Below are 20,165 nucleotides of genomic sequence, written 5' to 3' on the forward strand. Positions count from 1 at the left end.
TGCTTCACTGGTTTTTCAACCACAAGATATTTTTCTATTTGTAATCTTTTCTGAATCCCTCTGATACATGATCAGTTATAGCAGTAAGATCGTGTTAGCTCTAAAGAAATCCCTAATAAAATCTCCATTACCTAAGACTAACAGTATGATTTATTTTCTGATAAACTCAGACAAAATATAAAGCCATAGTCACATATATGAAACATATATAGGCACCACACCATACAGGAGGTTTCTCCCCATCCCTCTGCCTACGTTTTGAATTTTTCTAAAGCTTTAAACCATTTTCAAACACTACTTAACTATTGTGTAACTTCTAAAATGCCTAATAGGGATGCATAAAATTGTAAATGCCCACTCAAAACAAATACCTTCCATCCCCCGCCCCTCACCTTTTGCCATACCAATTCTGGGGTTCTTCCATGGCTTTAGCCCATCACTAGGTGGAAGAGCAAGAGAGCACTCCCAGCGGCCCAGCTTTTTTAACCCATTACTCTTGCCACCAGCAGCTCTCCCTCTCAATTGGCACATCAGCTACTTAAACTACCCAAGTGCTCCATAGTTACAGGGAGCGGCTCTGTTCATGTGGAAGATGTGCGAGTGGCTGAAGGAGCTAGCTACTGGCATTGCTCCTCTGCTGGACATATCACGGGAGTGGGAGGCAAGGGGCCCGAGCCCCAAGAGACAGGGACAACAGACTTAGGACTAGCATTCCTGCCAGCACCGCTCTTTCCTTCCTTGTACAATGCGGGGAAAACAAAATCCTACTAGATCAGAACCACAGTGCTTTAACATCTCTCACCACTACCTTCAGTTCAGATCACAGCAAGGACCTGTTGCAGAAGACATTAGCAAGCTACCTAAAAACCATTTCCTATTTTTGAGGTAAAAAGTCATATCTTAATATACAATCTAGTTAACATACAAAGCCATTTTGTTTATTAGTCCATACCATCAGGGCTCCAAAAGTACTATCACCAAACAAAAATGTGGGGTGGATAGATGCAAGCTTTATTTTTCTCCCAAAAATGTCTTTTTCTAAAAAAAAAAAAAAAAAAATTCCTCATTTCATAAAAATTATTAATAAATGGATACAATACTATAGCTGCAAGTTTGAATTTGCTTCAGTACAAGGATGAGGATATACCTCTGTGCTTCCTGAGCCAAAACTACTTTCACTCAGTTTGATTAAAGTGACTTTATAATACTGCTTTAATAGGGACGATACATTCTAACATTCTATGTATATCCTGGTCCTTTTTGTATGACATTTCACTTGGTAATGTTCTGTTGTTCCTTTGATTGTGTATAACATTTACACCACAAAGTAGTTTGACTGTTTTTCCCCCCTCAGTCAACTATTTCTGTTAAATTACTTGGCTAAGGAAAAAACATATACAGCATGGGAAATCAATATGGTTTGTGGGAGGGTTTATTTTATTCAATATACAGGTTAAATTTTATTTATTTAAAAACTTTTCTATACCGTCGTAAGTTATATACCATCGCAACGGTTTACAAATAGGCACACAGACTAAGGTTAGTAAATCTAGGATATCGTACATTCTAACAGGTGCCAATAAAGTTTGGTTACAATTTCATAAATAAGATCATTATTTGAGTAATGTTGGTCAAGTCCAGGTATATTATTGAGTTACTATCTCGTTGAAATATTACTTCTTAAATGTAGGATTGAGTAAATTAATTCTCATCTGCATTACTCTGTACTTTCATTCTCTCTACCCTCCACACTCTTTAGTGAAGGCTTTTTTAAAGAGCCATGTTTTTAAATTTGTCTTAAAAGTTTTGAGATTATTCTGTAATCTGAGTTCAGGGGGCATCGTGTTCCATAGTATGAGCCCAGCCAATGATAAAGCCCTTTCTCTCACTTGGGTTAATTTTGCTGACTTTACTGAAGGGATTGTTAGTAGTGCTTTGTTTGCTGAGCGGAGGTTTCTTTGTGGAACGTGTACTCGTAAGGCTGTGTTTAGCCAGTCTGCTTCTTTATCATATATTAGTTTGGTATGGTACATAAATAGATGTGTAATGTGATTTGACATTTTATTGACTTACATTGGTTACCCATCGAATACAGGATAAAATACAAGGCCTTAAGACATCAAGCACATTTGCATAGTAAAATTTTTCACAGAAATGCAATTTGTATGCAAAGGAGAAAAAAAATCTGCATGGGAAATTTTTCCAATTCAAAATTTGCCAGAAAACTCATGCCTCACCAATGGTGCCAAGAACTCCAACTGGCAACAGATGCAAGAGCAGTGAGCTCACCTTTCCTGCAGCAGGCCTGTTATCCCTTCCGGAGCAGTCTCTGAACAAGACACGGCCCCGGGGAAAGACTGCTTTCACCATTTCCTTCCCTTGCATGCTCCCAAGCTTGCAGACTGACAAAAACTGGAGGGTGTGGAACCCAGGGGCAGGTGGACCTTTATAACCCACCTCCATTCAACAGCTCTGACCTCTTCTATTCACGGTACATGGGCCAACGTTCAAGAGCTAGCAGTAGGCCTGCCACGGGGACGACAAGCACACACGAGCACACTCTTTGAATGTCCTCACAGTGCACGCTTGTCAGACCTGCATTGTGCTGCTTGCACCTGCTGGCTCAGCTGAGGAAGAGAGATAAAGACTGCGGAGGGGAATGGAGGAAAGGAAATGAAGAGGAGAATCAAGGGGGAGTCAAGAAAACTGTAATGAGAGCAAAAGTGAGAAGTGAAGAAAAGGAGGTGGAAAGAACATGAAAGTATGAGAGGGGGGAAAAGGTAAGGTGGAAGGCTGTAACACTAAGATCAAAAACAGATAAGATGGTGCCCCACCAGACTCCCTCACTCAATCCCCCAACCCATCTCTCTCAAAGTGTCCTCCCTCACACACACACAGCCCCCCTTGCGTTGGCTTGCACAGTTTGTGACACTTCACTCCTTCCTTCCACCACAACAGAGGCATTGAAAGAACCGCATGTAGCTCCCTGAATGCAAAAATGCAGCTTGCAAGACCTCTGCAATAACCTGTTAGTTTAGGGGCAATTTTCAAAACTGTGTGGGAGAGTACAAAATCCACGGATACATTTACCTGTGAATTTTGCAATAGTGTTCATAGAGAAAGAACACATATACTTTCCCTTTCAAAAGTGCCCAAGGAAAAAGCACCTACAGAGATTTGCACCTGTTTAATCTGGCCGAAACTACACAAGTGTATTAAAAAAAAAAAATTTTCAAAAAAGGAGGAGTGAATAGGTACACATCCACATGTAAGCGGTTAGCACAAAAATGCACCCAAACTTTCTACCAAATGAATGTAGAAATAAGAGCCTCTCCTTTATCCAAATGAGAGCAAGAAAAGCAGGATGGAAGGACGACAGACCACGGTACAAGTAGAAACATGAGATGCATGCCAAAATATCACTTAGACCTGATCAGTCAGGACTACTGTAGGTAAAAAGGTCACAATTTAAAAAACTGATCTTTAAAGTTGAAGTGGTCAAAGTTACAAGTTGCTGAAGGATCTCTCTAGCAGTGAGGGGGGCTTTTTTTTTTTTTTTTTTGATCCTGCACTTTCATAATTTTCCTTTGCACTTCCAGCTCAACTGGAACCAGAGCTGGGATCTGGCACCATGAGACCTCATTTGCAACCAGCCAGGAACCTTCCTTTCCCCCTATTTTATATCTGCCCCCTGCCAACCCCCCTCCCCCCAAACACCCAAGTCTAGTCACTACAGCGACGGTCTCGAGCCAAGGATCATGTACTAGAGCTCCTTCTGCAACCCTACAATCATGAACCTTGAATCTGATCACTGAAACCCTTAATAACTTATTACATTTCCCATGGAAGACCTGATTCTGGGATCAAGCTGGCACCTTCTGTATGACAGCGTGCAGCACTGACACAGACACCAAAGCCCATCGCATTCAATATTTTTTCCAAACTTTCAGTTGGGAAGGTCTGTTCAAGGCCACGAAGTTGAAGCACAAGGTACAAAAAAAAAAAAAAAAAAAGCATAAATGAACTCTACCTGTCATTCTCAATACTCGTATCATCCAGGTATGCAAGAATGTGTCTTTCAAAGTAGTTGTCAATGCTCTCCTCTGCGCAGGCAGGTGTACTGAAAATGCCCTGGATCAGGGGACTGCTCACAGCAGACTTGAAACTCCCATCCAACAAAAACTGCAGCAAGGTCTCACCATCTGCAAATCAACCAGATAATTATGAGTTAACATGAACGACAACTTCATAAGGCCTGGCACAGAACAGAACCTCAACACCACACACTTTTCAATGCAGGAAAGAAAGAGCTAGATTAAAATAAAATGAGCAGCTGAGAGAATAAGCCTGAGAAAAGAAAAAAAAACCCACACATAAGGATATAAGATTTGCCATATTGGGTCAAACCAAAGGTCCACCAAGTCCAGTATCCTGTTTCCAGTAGTGGCCAATCCAAGTCACAAGTACCTGGCAGGATCCCTTAAGGCTAAGATTCCATGCCTCTTATCCCAGGGATGAGCAGTGAATTCCCCCAAGTCCATCTTAATAATGAACATAAGAAATTGGCATGCTGGGACAGACCAAGGGTCCATCAAACCCAGCATCCTGTTTCCAACAGAGGCCAAACCAGGCCACAAGAACCTGGCATCAAATATAACAAAACATTAAACATATCCCCACCCCCCCTCTACCCCTCCCCTTTTATACTGGGAAATTATCTTCATTTCCCTTTTGATGAACATTGTTATAATCTGGATTCCATCTTGGAGACAGTTCGCTCCCGTTATGGAAAACATCACATTTCAAAGAAGCATGTATACATATGTGCCCAAATAATAAGAAGATCCCATGCTACTGACGCAATTAATAGCAGAGGCCATTCCCTAAGTCAACTTGATTAATAGCAGTTAATGGACTTCTCCAAGAACTTATCCAAACCTTTTTTGAACCCAGCTACACTAGCTGCACTAACCACATCCTCTAGCAACAAATTCCAGAGCATAATTGTGCGTTGAGTAGAAAAGAATTTTCTCCGATTAGTCTTAAATGTGCTACTTGCTAACTTCATGGAATGCCCCCTAGTCCTTCTACTATTCGAAAGTGAAAATAACCGAGTCACATCTACTCGTTCAAGACCTCTCCTGATCTTAAAGACCTCTATCATATCCCCCTCAGCCGTCTCTTCTCCAAGCTGAACAGCCCGAACCTTCTTCAGCCTTTCCTCATAGGGGAATGCATGTTTGGTTTAAGGAATTTTCTTCCAGGAACTTGTCCAAACATTTTTTAAACCCGGCCACCCTAACAACTTTCACCACATACTCCGACAACAAATTCCAGCTGATAGCTGAGGGAAGATATGATAGAGGTCTATCATATCTTCCCTCAGCTATCTCTTCTCTAGACTCAGGAGCCCTAAACTCTTTAGCCTTTCCTCATAAAGAAATAGTTTCATCTTCATTTTGGTTGCCCTTCTCTATATAAACCAAAAAGTCAAATGCAACTGAAAACTAATATGTTAAATATTGATATAGGAATGCATGTTTGTGTACCAGATCAAACCAGTATCCTGCAATGCAATACTATGAAATGAAATGCAATGCATTAAAACTTATGAAGATTTGCAAGAGGAGCACAAGCGCACCTGCTTGACCAAGATACTTCCCAAAAGTATCCCAAATAAGACAGTTTGGAATCCTCCAAGTCGAGAAAACGGAGGCAGCATTAAGGTATCCTAAAATAAAGGTATTTCAAACATGGGAACAGCAGTCAGGAAAAGGCAATCTCAAACAACAGATACATAAACTCAGGTCTTCCACAGGAATATGGAGTCTGATATTAAGAAAATGGGGCATATGGATGGTAATACTTTTCTACCCTACATAGTAGTTCTCCAAATTGTAATTCAGTTGCCATCGATTTGTTTTTGAGTAGACTGAATATCCCAACTTTAACTGTAAGGTGGTTGAAGGTTTGAAGGTGCCCGTCACTGACCATGAGGTTCAGAGGGCAATAAGCAGCCTACCAGCTGGAAAATGTCTACAACCTGATGGGTATCACAGACTTTAAGAAGTGTGGTCCTGTCCAAGCTAAAAGACCTCTTTATTTACTTGCATGAAACTCCAAATTCAGTATTTATGCGTTTTATATACCATTGTTCTAAAAGAAGATCACAACAGTTTACATTATCAGCATTCATGTTCTTGATAAACAATCACATAGGGGTAGATTTTAAGAGGCGCGCGAACAGCCTACTTTTGCTTGCGCATCAGACTCAAGCAAAAGTACGCTGGATTTTAGTAGATACGCGCGGAGCCGCGCGTATCCACTAAAATCCTGGATCGGCGCGCGCAAGGCTATCGATTTTGTATAGCCTGCGCGCGCCGAGCCGCGCTGCCTCCCCCCGTTCCCTCCAAGGCCGCTCCGAAATCGGAGCGGCCTCGGAGGGAACTTTCCTTTGCCCTCCCCTCACCTTACCCTCCCTTCCCCTACCTAACCCACCCACCCGGCCCTGTCTACACCCCCCCCCTTACCGTTGTCGGGGGATTTACGCCTCCCGGAGGGAGACGTAAATCCCCGCGCGCCAGCGGGCCTGCTGCGCGCCGGGCCGCGACCTGGGGGCGGGTACGGGGGGCGCGGCCACGCCCCCGGGCCGTAGCCACGCCCCGTACCCGCCCCCAAAACGCGGCCGACACGCCCCCGAAACGCCGCGTCGACCGGGCCCGCCCCCCGACACGCCCCCCTCCGAAAACCCCGGGACGTACGCGAGTCCCGGGGTCTGCGCGCGCCGGTAGGCCTATGTAAAATAGGCTTACCGGCGCGCAGGGCCCTGCTCGCCTAAATCCGCCCGGTTTTGGGCGGATTTAGGCGAGCAGGGCTCTGAAAATCTACCCCATATTGTGTGGCAGCATTCACATTCTAGGTTAACATAACAAATACATATTCTAGTTCATATTCATACAAATTCTAGGACATTGCATTAACTATATAGTCTAGTCCATATTTACACATTTTTGGTCGATACAAAACCCAATACTGATTCTGCTAACATTACACTTTATATCAATTATTACTTGTTGTTAGTTCTATTGCTTTTTCCCCTTGTACTGATGTTGGAAATATCATTGTATTATTATTTTACATTAGATTGTATGCCTTTCTAAAGAGCCATGTTTTCAGATCTTGCTTGAAACGCTTACTTTCCGTTATCTGACAAAGATTCTGGAAGAGAGTTCTACAGCTGCTTACATTTTGTGACTATAAAACGAAAGGTGATGAGTCAGAGAATGGAGCATACAGACCCATATCCCTGATAAAATCAGATCAGACCAGACAGATTTTATTAAGGGTAGACGGTTAGTCTACAACACTAGACATTTCTTCAACATCCTAAAGATAATTAAAAAGCATGACTTGGAGCAAGGGGTAACGTGGTGGAGCCACTTAACAATAGTGATCATAATGCAATCAAATTTGAGATAAATCAGTGAAGACAGAATATTAAGTAAAACTACTGTGGTAGACTTCAAAAAAGTGAGACTTTGATAAAATGACAAAATTAGCCAGGAAGAAAACTAGAAGGGATAGTTCTAAGGGCTAAAACGTGCAGAAGGCATGAAGATAATTTAAAAATACCATCTTGGAAGCCCAGATAAAATCTATCCCATGCACTTAAAAAGGCAATTGGGAAGAACAAGTGACTGGCAGCATGTTAAAGAGTGTTGTGAAAGAGAATATTAAAGCCAAAAAGGCATCTTTTGAAAAATGGAAAACAATTCCAAATAAGAAAAGAAACAGCATATGCAGGACAAAACAAGAATTTAGGAAGAAGTTTGACAGAACCATAAATCAATAAAAGCATTTTTCAAATACATCAAAAGCAAGAAGCCTGCAAGGGTAACAGCTGAACCACTAGATGACCAGGAAGTAAAAGGAAGTGCTCAGAGAAGACAAAGCATCACATGAAACCTAAATGAATTCTTTGCTTCAGTCTTTACTGAGGAGGATGTTGGGGAGATACTCACAGAAGAACTATTCTTTGAAGATGAACCAGAGGGAACTGAAGCAAATCACTGTTAAGCTAGAGAACGTATTAGAACAAATGGACTAAATAAACAGCAACTAATCACCAGGAATGGAAGCATTCAACACAGAGTTATCAAAAAACTAACAAAATTGCAAATCTGTCCCTATTAATCTGCAACATATCATTAAAATATGCAACTGTATCTGAAGACTGGAGGGTAGCCAATGTAAGACCAATTTTTAAAGGTCTTCAGAAGTGATCAGGGAAACTACAGACCAGTAAACCTGTCATCAGTGCCATGCAAAAAAGGTAACCTGGTTTTAGCAAAGCAAAGTCATGCCTTACTGTGGATTGGTAACTGGTTAAAAGATGAGAGAGCAGAGTTGGTCTAAATGGTCATTTTTCCAATAGAAAGAAATGAATAGTGGAATGACCAGGGATCTGTAACGGGAACAGTGCTGCTTAACATTCATATATGATCTAGAAAAAGAAGCAATGAGCAAGATGACAAAATTATTCAAAGTAGTTAAAACATGAGCTGATTGTTAAGAATTAAAGAAGAATTAAAAAAGGATATTGTGAGACTGAAGATCTGGGCACTTAGGGGTAGATTTTCAAACCGCGCGATTTGGCGTACTTTTGCTGGCGCATCAGGCGCCAGCAAAAGTACGTGGGATTTTAGTAGATACGCGCGTAGCCGCGCGTATCCGCTAAAATCCTGGATCGGCGCGCGCAAGGCTATCAATTCCGTATAGCCGGCGCGCGCCGAGCAGCCTACCCCCGTTCCCTCCGAGGCCGCTCCGAAATCGGAGCGGCCTCGGAGGGAACTTTCTTTTGCCCTCCCCTCACCTTCCCCTCCCTAACCCACCCGGCCCTGTCTAAACCCCCCCCCCCTTACCTTTGTCGGGGGATTTACGCCTCCCGGAGGGGAACGTAAATCCCCGCGCGCCAGCGGGCCGCTAGCGCACCGTGACGCAACCTGGGGGCGGGTCCGGAGGGCGCGGCCACGCCCCCAGACCGCCCCGGGCCGCGGGCACGCCCCCGGGCCCGCTCCAGACACGCCCCGAAAACGCCGCGTGGTTCGGGCCCGCCCCCGACATGCCCCCTCAAAAAACCCCGGGACTTACGCGAGTCCCGGGGCTCTGCGCGCGCCGGTAGGCCTATGTAAAATAGGCTCACCGGCGCGCAGGGCCCTGCTCGCCTAAATCCGCCCGGATTTGGGCGGATTTAGGCGAGCAGGGCTCTTAAAATCCGCCCCTTAAAATGGTAGACAAATTTTAATGTGGACAAGTGCAAAATAATGCACATAGGGAAAAATAATTCTATTTATAAAGGATACTGGGTTCCATGTTAGACATCTCCCAGAAAAAATACTTTGGGGGTTACTGGGGACAACACAGGACCTACAGAGCATTTGAAGCATCCATTTTTGTTTCAAAAGTGTGTTTGTAAACTCATAGCTCCACAGTTCCAACTTAGACATCTTTCAACCTACAACCCTTGGCCTACTCATTCCTCACCCCCACTTTCAAAATACATCTCAATAAACTGAAATCACAAGTAAAACATTCCCTAAAACTCAACAATTAAAGCATAAAAAAAATTATGCAATCAGTGTAAAGAAAACAAATCCAGAACAAATCATGTTTAGCATAGAAAAAACAGGCAAACTGAGTTAGGGATTAAACAGCAGCTGAATTTCAAAATTAAAGATTAGCAGTGAACAGACAGTGAAATAAATATGAAAAAGAGAAGGCAACAGAGTTAAAAGGAAAGACAGAAAAAAATAAGACATATACACCACAAGCCTCATTTGTCTGCTGCTCTCTAGTATCCTAGACAAGCTGACAATAGTGCAAGACATAAAAAATCATGTGGTAGTGGGATTCTGTAAAATAATCAATACAGTTATTTAATCCACCAACCCCCATGCATTATACAAGGCAAAACAACTGTGACAAATGTGTTTTATATATAGCTGGACATGTGTGCCTCAAAAAAAACAAAAACACTGTACATAGATGGAATACAAATATTTTAAATAAATACATGACAGATAGATATGACAGTTAATTGATACCGTATTTCAGTATCATTACTTGTCTTATAATTAAACTGTATGTAAATAACAACTGTTACTTTGTACCTTTCAAATGCCACTTATGAAAGGGACAAATGTACAAAAGGAGTTTCTCATTTTGAGAATATGAGGAAAGTACTTAGTACACATATAGCTCATGTTTGCAACAAACATAACTCTCAATGCCAATTCTGAATTTACAAAACTCATGTACAGCAACAAATACAACTTGTTATTTATGTTTAAACGAAGGACGAGCATTTTCCGATTAACCGTAAAACCTTACCAGCACATGATATAAGCAGCATTCAACGGTAAGGTGATCTGAAAACTGCGATACCAAGGGCATGCAGGAACCAGACAATTCTTCCGCATTCATCTACCAATAAGTACATAATCCATACAGGCATATTCACATGCATGAACCGAAAGAGACAGAAAGTATACAGAAGCGTCAAGCTAATACTTGCTCCACGCATCTTCTTGCAGTGCTCGGCAGCGGCTTCATAAGACATCCCGAGAGCTCGGAAGGCTGTACCTGCAGACTCCGCTAAAGCACCGCGATCACAGCTCTCGCCCGGCTGCTTGGTGAGCTGTGAGAAAACCAAATCTTCCCCCGGCACCCTGCAGAAATCTGCACTCACGCAAGGTACCACCCATCCTACACCCCCGAAACATACACTGTAACCTAACCAGGTCTAACTCATGCTACCACCCCGGTACCGGCAGGCTCGTCCCAAAGAAGCAAGAAGAGGGCGGAGAAGAATGAAAAGGGGGAGGGGGGGGGGAAGTCCGTCCAGTGCTCACCTGCCGCCGCCCCGCTACCGGAACTCCGGCTCGGCTCCCGCTCATCCGCCGCCGGGAAGCCTCTCAGCAAAGCACACTCCGCGCTCACCCGCATCCCCGAACCCTCCACGGACAAGGGTCAACCCTGCGTGCCCGGGTCACGGGTGTTCCCGGCGAAATAAGCACCGGCGACTAGCACTGCGGATACACCGCCTCCACCTCACTCCGTTCCCTTTCCAGGGATCAACCCATGTGCAGCACCGCCGTCCAGCGAGCGGCCATGACAGGGCGGCAAGGCATGCCGGGAAGATGCCGGGGCGCGTGGCCAGCCTACGCTACAAGGCAGGGGAACCGCAAGGGGGGTCCCGCCTCCTCCTTCTCGCCCCGCCCACAGAGACTAGCGGAGAGGGCGGAGCGAACTGGAGCAGGCGAAAGACGCGTCACTCTGCCAATGAGAGGGCAGAGCCAAATCTCCCGGGAGCCCGGAGAGGGCGCTCCGTGCGGCACCGTGGGTTTCTATTCAGCTAGCGGCAGGTAAACGGCGCTCGTGGTGTTGCCGGAGGTTTTAGCATTCATAGATTTTGCGACACTTTTTTCACCATGATGGAGATTTTAGAAATTAGAAGTGCGAATGCCACAGGAAGCCAATGTAGCTATTTTTTTTTAAACTTTAGCGATATTCTGACGACATTTTCACATTTCTAAAATTTCTGCTGCTTGAGGACTCGCAGCAGGGAAGTTTTTGTCGGAGAGCCCCGTCCCTTAGTCGTCACTGATATTCTTTCTATTTCCATCAACCCATCCCATGCGGTGACAAGAGAACTGGAAGGTAGCGCTAGTCAAAAAAAAGCATCCTTCAAAACTTGGAAGAAGGATCCATCTGAAGAAAATAAGAAAAAGCATAAGCATTGGCAAGTGTAAAACATTGATAAGGGAGGCTAAGAGAGAATTTGAAATGAAGTTGGCAGTAGAGGCAAAAACTCATAATAAAAACTTTTTAAAATACATCCGAAGCAAGAAATCTGTGAGGGAGATGTTTGGACTGTTAGAGGACAGAGAGGTTAAAGGGGCTCTTAGGGAAGATAAGGCCATTGCAGAAATAATAAATGAATTCATTGTTTATTTTATATACTTACATTCAATCTGAGATTTTACATTCAGATACTGTAGATATTTCCCTATCCCCGGAGGGCTTACAATCTAAGTTTTGTACCTGAAGCAATGGAGAGTAAAGTGACTTGCCCAAGGTCACAAGGAGCAACAGCAGGACTAGAACCCTGGTCTCCTGGTTCGTAGGCCACTTTGCTTCTGTGTTTACTAATTAGGATATTGGGGACATCCTGGTTCCAGAGATGGTTTTCAAGGATGATGAGTCAGATGAACTAAACCAAATCACTATGAACCTGGAAGATGTAGTAGGCCAGATTGACCAACTAAAGAGTAGCAAATCACCTGGACTGGATGGAATGCACCCTGGGATTCTGAAGGAACTAAAAAATGAAATTTCTGATCTATTAGTTAAAATTTGTAACCTATCATTAAAATCATCCATTGTACCTGAAGACTGGAGGGTAGCCAATGTAACACCAATATTTAAAAATGGGTTCCAAGGGCAATCCTGGAAACTATAGACCAGTGAGCTTGACTTCAGTGCCTGGAAAAATAGTGGAAACTATTCTAAAGATCGAAATCACAGAGCATATAGAAAGACATGGTGTAATGGAACACAGTCAATATGGATTTAACCAAAGGAAGTCTTGTTTCACAAATCTGCTTCTTCTTTTTTTGAAGGAGTTAATAAACAAGTGGATAAAGGTGAACCAGCAGATGTAGTGTATTTGAATTTTCAGAAGGCATTTGACAAAATCCCTCATGAAAGGCTTCTAAGAAAACTAAAAAGTCATGGGATATTAGTCATGGGATATTAGGAGCTACCACCTAGGAAAAAGATCTTGGCTTCATAGTGGATAATACATTGAAATCATCGGCTCAGTGTGCTGCGGCAGTCACAAAGCAAACAGAATGTTAGGAACTTTTAGGAAGGGAATGGTGAATAAAACAGAAAATGTCATAATGCTTATGAATCACATCTTGGAGTACTGCATACAATTCTGGTCACCGCATCAATAGTTGCAATGGAGAAGGTACAGAGAAATGGTGACCAAAATGAGGAAAGGCTAAAGAGGTTAGGGCAGTTCAGCTTGGAGAAGAGACGGCTGAGGCGGGATATGATAGAGGTCTTTAAAATCATGAGAGGTCTAGAATGGGTAAATGTGAATCGGTTATTAACTCTTTCAGATAATAGAAGGCCTAGGGGGCACTCCATGAAGTTAGCAAGTAACACATTTAAAACTAATCAGAAAAAATATTTTTCACTCAATGCACAATTAAGCTCTAAAATTTGTTGCCAGAGAATGTGGTTAGTATAGATAGTGTAGCTGGGTTTAAAAAAGGTTTGGGTAAGTTCTTGGAGGAGATGTCCATTAACGGCTATTAATCAAGTTGACTTAGGGCCGGATTTTAAAAACTTACGTGTGTAAAAACCCGGGGTTTATGCGCGTGGTCAAGCGTTACGTGCGCCGGGCCAATTTTCAAACGGCCAGGCCACACGCGTAAACCCCACGCCAGGTAGTTCTGAAAATCTACCCCTTAGAGAATAGCCACTGCTATTACTGGCATCAGTGGCATGGAATCTGCTTAGTGTTTGGGTACTTGCCAGGTACTTGTAGCCTGTATTGGCCACTGTTGGAAACAGGGTGCTGGTTTTGATGGACCCTTGGTCTGACCCAGTATGGCAATTTCTTATGTTCTTATGATCTCTCTTTCAATGTTTGTTCTGGGTAAGGTAAGCCAGGTGAGCTCAGAGACCAGAGATGGGCAGCGCCAGTGTCCATGAGTCCAGAGTTTACAGGCACAAAGGAACCAAAAAAGGAGAAGAGTTGGTTGCTGCAGGCTGGGGAAAGGCTGGCAACATGTGTGAGAACTTTGTGCGTTGATGCCGCAGCACCCTTTTAGTTAGCCCAGGTCTGGGATGGAGTACTTGTTGAGCAGTAGCACAACAGCAGCGGTATCTGTGTGAAGAGAACATGAGAGACAGCCCCGGTGACTTTGAAAGCGGCATGCAGGCGCACATTGGTGCGTGTGCATCGGCCCACATGCAGGGACACGTCCATGCGAGCACATATGCACACATATTATAAAATAGCCTGGCCACACGCACGGGTGCCACATTTTAAGTAGACGCATGTAAACCCACTTCTACAGTGTAAATTGGGGGATTTTAAAAGGGCCACACGCCTACACCATGGCCAGTTTACCAGTTCATCCAATAGTTCACCTAATTAACAGCAAGGTCCTCAACACCCCTCTAGGTTGATAGCCTAGACTCCCCCCAGTTACCCCAGATCTTCTAAACGTCTCAGAAATGGCTCGAGCCTTTTATTTTATAACTTACACATCATCCATAGAAGAAAAAATGTTAGGTGGCAGGGGACCTCGTTACACACACAGGGGCGCATGAGTATTTATCTCTTGGCTAGGCCCTGAAACAGCCATGCCTCGCCCCCTTTTTGGAAACTTTTCAGATATGCATGCAGCAGGTTTTATGTGCGTATCTGGGAGCATTTTAAAATACAGTCGGCACACGCGCCAGGCTTTTAAAATTCACCTTTTAGTGTGCATCTGTGTCAGACAATATGTATGTATGACACCCACTGCCAATTTACATTCTGGGGAATCAAATACAATTCTATTCTTATATTCTGCTTCCTCCATTCAGTTGTTCAGAGTGGATCACAAAATTCACATTCATAATATATATAAAACACTTAAAATAGATATGACCAATGTACTATAACAGAACTTCTAAAACCTGTCCTGCGGACACCACCACCATCAGGTTTGCAGGATATCCACAATAAATATGCATGAGAGAAATTTGCATGTGAATATCCATGACATGCAAATTTATCTCATGCATATTCATTGTGGATGTCCTGAATCTCCATGATACGCAAATTTATCTCATGCATAATCCTTGTGGATATCCTGAAAACCTGGCTTTAGAATCCCCAGGGCAGTTTTGGGGAGCCCTGTGTTATAAAGTTAAATGCATATTGTTGTATGCACAAAACTCCTTGCTGCACTAGCAGTAAAATTTGCACACAATTGAGGATTAAACTGTGCACTGTAGTATTGGCTCCTGAGGCAATGGAGGGAAAAGAGATTTACCCAAAGCAAAAAGAAGCATCAAGTTAGATTAGAACCTTAGGAGTATATTTTTAAAAAATGCGCGCACACATGGACGCGCGATTTTATAATATGCAAGTACCGGTGCGTGCATGTTACAAAATCGGGGGGTACATTTTTACTATATTCACGCAGCGATGCATCAGGGCCTTTCCCAGTTCCCTTCCAGTCTGCTCCAATGTAGGAGAGGACTGGGAGGGAACTTTCTTCCCCCAACCCTAACCTCCATTCCCCTCCCCCTCTCCTCCCCCCCCCCTCTAAAAACCCATTTTAAATCTTTTTACCTTTTTTTTTTTTTTTTTTTTTACAAGTTACTTCAGGGCCCGACCTGAAATAACTTGCGCGCACCGGCAGCCGCGTGAGGCTCCGGGACAACTAACAATGGCACTGCCCCGCCCTGCCCATGCCCACCCCTTCCAAGAGTCTCAGCGCTTGAGCACGTCCCGACCTTTACATGTGTGACCGGGCCTCTTGGAAGATTTGCCTGGGGCATCTAAGGCCTGGCCACACCCGTAAAGGCCAGGATTTACGCGTGCAGGGCTTTAAAAATCTGCCCTTTAGTTTCCCCGGTTTTTAGCCTGCTATTCTTAACCACTAGGCTATATATCCAGTACCCACTGTTAATAAATCATAGGCAGTGGCAGTAGCATTGCCTATAATGTATTTGGGGATAGGTTTTTTAGCTAAAAAGTGTCAACTCCTTCCTGCCCCCACCCCACAGCAGTAACCAGACAATACAGAAAAATGGGGGGGGGGATTTGTAAACTGTAATACTAAAGCTTCAACTTTGGGGTATTTTTGTTTATTCTTCTACTGTTCATATTTCTTTTTCTATATTTCATTTTTTTTTATAATTATTCAATGAGACAGTTGTTATGAAGTCTGTCAACAAGAATTGCTACACATAAGGATTGCATACACAGTGATAATGTTTTAGTGCGTATTAGACAGGGAGATTCTTTAGAGGGGTCTTTTTCCATTTTTTGATATGTTGTGTTTGATGGGTTTTATGAGATGATTTTTTTTTTTTCAATTTGTTAAAAATAATTAAATAAAACAAAAATTAATCTCCAGCAAGTCTTGAACCACTGGCTGTGGGAGCAGGAGGCTGGAGCCTTCCAAGGAGAGCCTATGCTGGCAGTGGAGAGCTGGGGAAGCAGTATTAATTATAGGCAGAACTATATTATATTTGGGTTGGAATGTTTGGTTAAAAAGTGCCATTCCTCCCATAGCAATTACCAGGGAACATAGAAAGATTGGCTTTCTTGTAAACTGTAGTGAAAGGCTTACAATTTGAGGGTGGGGGAGGTTATGCTTCTAAGACTCACTTTTCTCTTTCTAAATGGAGAAATTGCTTACCTGATCATTTCGTTTTGCCTAGTGTAGATAAATGGACTCAGGACAAGTGGGTTTATGCTCCCCTGCCAGCAGATGGAGACGGAGCAAGCTGACGTCACAGTATATATACTCCTGCACTGACCCCAGCCTGCCAGTATTCTCTTCAAAAGCAACTGTGGACAGACAAGCAAAAAACTTGATTAAAACATGATTAAAAAACAGGCAACCATAACTGTACTCAACCAACAAGAAACACTGAATTCACATAACAATCTAGGTACCCCAATCTAGGGATTGGATGAACACTTTCCAGTAATCCCTTGGGCCCCAGAGCCCCACAGGAAGACTATTGACACACTCAAGTGGCAGCTGAGGGTGGGAAGCTGAGACCATCTATCTACACTAAGGAAAATTAAATTATCAGGTAAGTAATTTCTCCATTTCCTAGCATATAGACAGATGGACTCAGGACCCGTGGGATGTACCAAAGCTACTCCCCAAGGCTGCTCCTCCCTCTACGGGGATAGTCGTCTGCTTAGAGACGGTACATATCAATGCATCCACTTTGGGAAAACGCAAACGCTCTCTCACAGCTGGATCCAGGGGATACAGTCCTTCCAGTGTCTGACCCCCTTCAAAATTTGCCTCTGGGGCAGCCCAGTCAAGATCAATCGATTCCTGAATGGTGTCCATTACAGGGAAAAAACAATGGACTTTACACAAGGAAACCAAAATATGATTCTTCTTCGGCTCCGACAGGGCATCCAAGCCAGGAACACCCAGCTGTTTCAAAGTCTGGGAAATCAAGGACAGCAGTTCATCTCTGTGAAAGAACCGCAGCATGGTTTGATACAGTTCCAGGCCCGGAGTGGAAGAGTTAAAAAATTGTGCACGTAAAAGGCGCGCCCAAAACCAAGCGCCCAACACGTGTGCAGAGCCTATGCACTGGGCACACCAACAGCCTGTAGAGGGCAGCAGAGCACGCACAGAAGTGTGCGAAAAATGCCACTGTATCCTACCACGCAGCGTGCAAAGAAAAAGCTTAGCTGCAGGGCCTAGCCTACCAAGGCCACTCAACCCACCAGGCTACCCAGTTCTCTAACCCCAACGGGAGCGGGAACGAACACTGGGGGCAGCGCACCAAGCACAGAGACTGGAGGAAGTCCTAAAAACCCCTCTGACTGTCTCTGTTTCAAAGGTAAAACTACTCTTTTTTTTTAAACCTTACCTGAGCTCAGCACTTATCAACTGAGTACAAAGACAGTCTCCAGCTGCGGGGGAGAGAGGGCATCTGCCATCACCGCTGCACTCGGCCTCCTGCACCCACTGCCTTTCAACTGAATGAGCAGCTAAGTCCACACTGGGAAACCCAGCATCCATACCAAGGCACACCTCTGAGGGACCACAGAAATCACCTCAGGAATTCTCAACCAGCGGAGGGACCTTTGGTATCACTGCAGGAGAGTGAGGCTTTCTTTTCCTTAAATCAGATTTCTCCTTCCAAACAACACGAAGCAAACCCCATAGGGAGATGCATGTCCATCTGCTGGAGATGGAGAATACTGGCAGGCTGGGGTCACTGCAGGAGTATATATACTGTGACGTCAACTTTCTCCATCTCCTGGCATAAACCCACTGGTTCTGAGTCCATCTGTCTACACCAGTGGTTCTCAACCTTTTTTCGGTCGGGACACACCTGATAGATAGTTGTCACATGCGTGACACACTGAACACATGACCGTCACGGGGCTAAATGTAAACATATATTTTGTATCTACGGGATCCACCCTGACCCCCCCAGAACTAGGCCATTCCCCTTTCAATTTACCATGCAAAAAAGATTTCTGGTGTCATCTCAGTAACAGCAACATAAACACTCTCTCCTACCAGGTGCAATAGCCCTCCTTATGAAAAAACAATAATTTACCACCAATACATGTCCTATTGAGAAAACACAACAAATAATATTGATACAAATGCCTACATGCTAGTAAAATACTTCACATCGGTCACACACATAGAATCGACCTTCACCAAGTACAGAAAGACCGCAAATTACAAATATGGAGACAAACTGGAATGGAGATCCAAAAAAGCTACTCTGCATGCAGTGCAAAACTGAAGAAATGGAAACAGAAATATAGCACCTAATAGACTCCCAGGATCTGCAATAATGTACACAAACTAACCTGCACAAAGTTACACCTGCATTATGGAACTCATTCAAACAGTAACAATCCTATCTATGAAAAGACAACATTACAAATATTTAACCAGGCCCTAAACATCAATACACCTCCTATGAGGAAAACCAGAACAAGCCAAGCTGTTATAGATCCCTACACAGAAACTACAAGCTTGCAGAATACCTTTACCTGGGTCACACACGCAGAACACAGATAGACCATCACCAAATACAGAATAAAGTGACCATCAATTTAATGATTTTGTTTTCCCATTGTTGCACTGCATACACTCAGTCTGGCTTCTTGCTGTTTCCAATTCAGTTTTTGTCTCCACATTTCTATTTATACATTTCTCAAGTAATATAAAATAATAATTCTAAAACTAGAATAATAAATATAAAACAGCTGATAAATAGAATAATATCTGATCATTAAAAACTTACAAAATTATTTAAAAAATTCCCTAAACACCAATAAAATATTTCAAACAGCAGACAAATCACATAATACCCAATAATTAAAATGGCAGTCAATCAAGAAAGATAAACTTAAAAAGCCACCTTTACTTACCCTCACTGGCAACTATCCTACTCCTTTCCTTTGTAGGCCTTAGCACACACCAGAAGCAGCAATGGCTGGTGAAGCTCTGCTCTTCCTTAGGGTCCATGACTTGTCTGTCTCACACACACATACACACTTTCTGTCACACACACACCAGTCACCTCCCTAACCAATCTTTCTCTCACACACGCACACACCAGTCACACCCGACTGATCTCATTCACTCATATACACCAGTCGCCTACCTTACCAATCTCTCTCTCACACACACACACACCAGTCACCTCCCTAAGCAGACTCTTGCTTTCACACATTTTTTTTCTTACACACACATTGTCAATCACACACTTACACACATGCAGGCACTCTCTGTCTCTCTCACTCACCCCCACCCCACATGGCAGCTATTGCACAAGGCAGCTGGTATTCTGCTATTAAAGCAGTTGTGACAAGTTGAGAACTGCAGCAGGGGTGACTCCTCCGGCCCCGCAGCGGTAAGAAGGCAGCACTCAGCTGTTTGCCTGTGCTGTGATCATCGCAGCACAGAGTAGTCAGCTGAGAATGTGGCCGCGGGGATTTCCTGCCATGTGGCTATTTGGGAAATCCGTCGAGTAGCCATGATGTGCAAGGGCTGCAGGAGTCAGTGACCGTCTCTCTATGTGGGCCATTGTTGGTTGCACGGGTTAGTGAGTGGCCAAGAGCAGAAAGGCCGCGATTCTAGCTACAGGAGCCAGGGGAAGTTCACGTGGTACGGAGGGTGCAGGGAGGAGGGGCTGAGAATAGCGGCTGTAGGCTGTGGATGTGCAGAGCCTCGGGAAGCCAATGACAGGCTCCCCGTATGAAGAGGCTGCGTTTTGATCGGCAGGAGCCAGTTGATCGCAGCCTGAAGAGAGGCAGGAAGTGTTCCCGAGGGGAAGGGCTGCAGCGGCCATGAGTCTCTGAG

At 43.9% G+C, this 20,165-nt stretch overlaps 1 protein-coding gene across 4 annotated transcripts in view; it reads right to left on the reverse strand.

Moving 5' to 3' along the window:
- TTC27 (tetratricopeptide repeat domain 27) overlaps positions 1–11,211 on the reverse strand; it is a 521,976-nt gene extending 510,765 nt beyond the window's left edge. For 2 of the 4 annotated variants that reach the window (XM_029593895.1, XM_029593892.1), the window contains exons 1-2: positions 10,913–11,211; positions 4,031–4,207 (exon numbers count right to left, since the gene is read on the reverse strand). In XM_029593895.1, coding sequence (XP_029449755.1) covers positions 4,031–4,207; positions 10,913–11,004 — 269 coding nt within the window. In that variant the 5' untranslated portion in view covers positions 11,005–11,211. Of the gene's footprint in view, positions 1–4,030; positions 4,208–10,389; positions 10,427–10,910 lie in introns of those variants that run through there. The other 2 variants (XM_029593893.1, XM_029593894.1) reach the window with 2 other exon arrangements.
- Between the last annotated feature and the right edge of the window lie 8,954 nt (positions 11,212–20,165).

This window comes from Rhinatrema bivittatum, chromosome 3, assembly GCF_901001135.1.
Source record: "Rhinatrema bivittatum chromosome 3, aRhiBiv1.1, whole genome shotgun sequence".
In the NCBI taxonomy this organism is placed as follows: Eukaryota; Metazoa; Chordata; class Amphibia; order Gymnophiona; family Rhinatrematidae; genus Rhinatrema; species Rhinatrema bivittatum.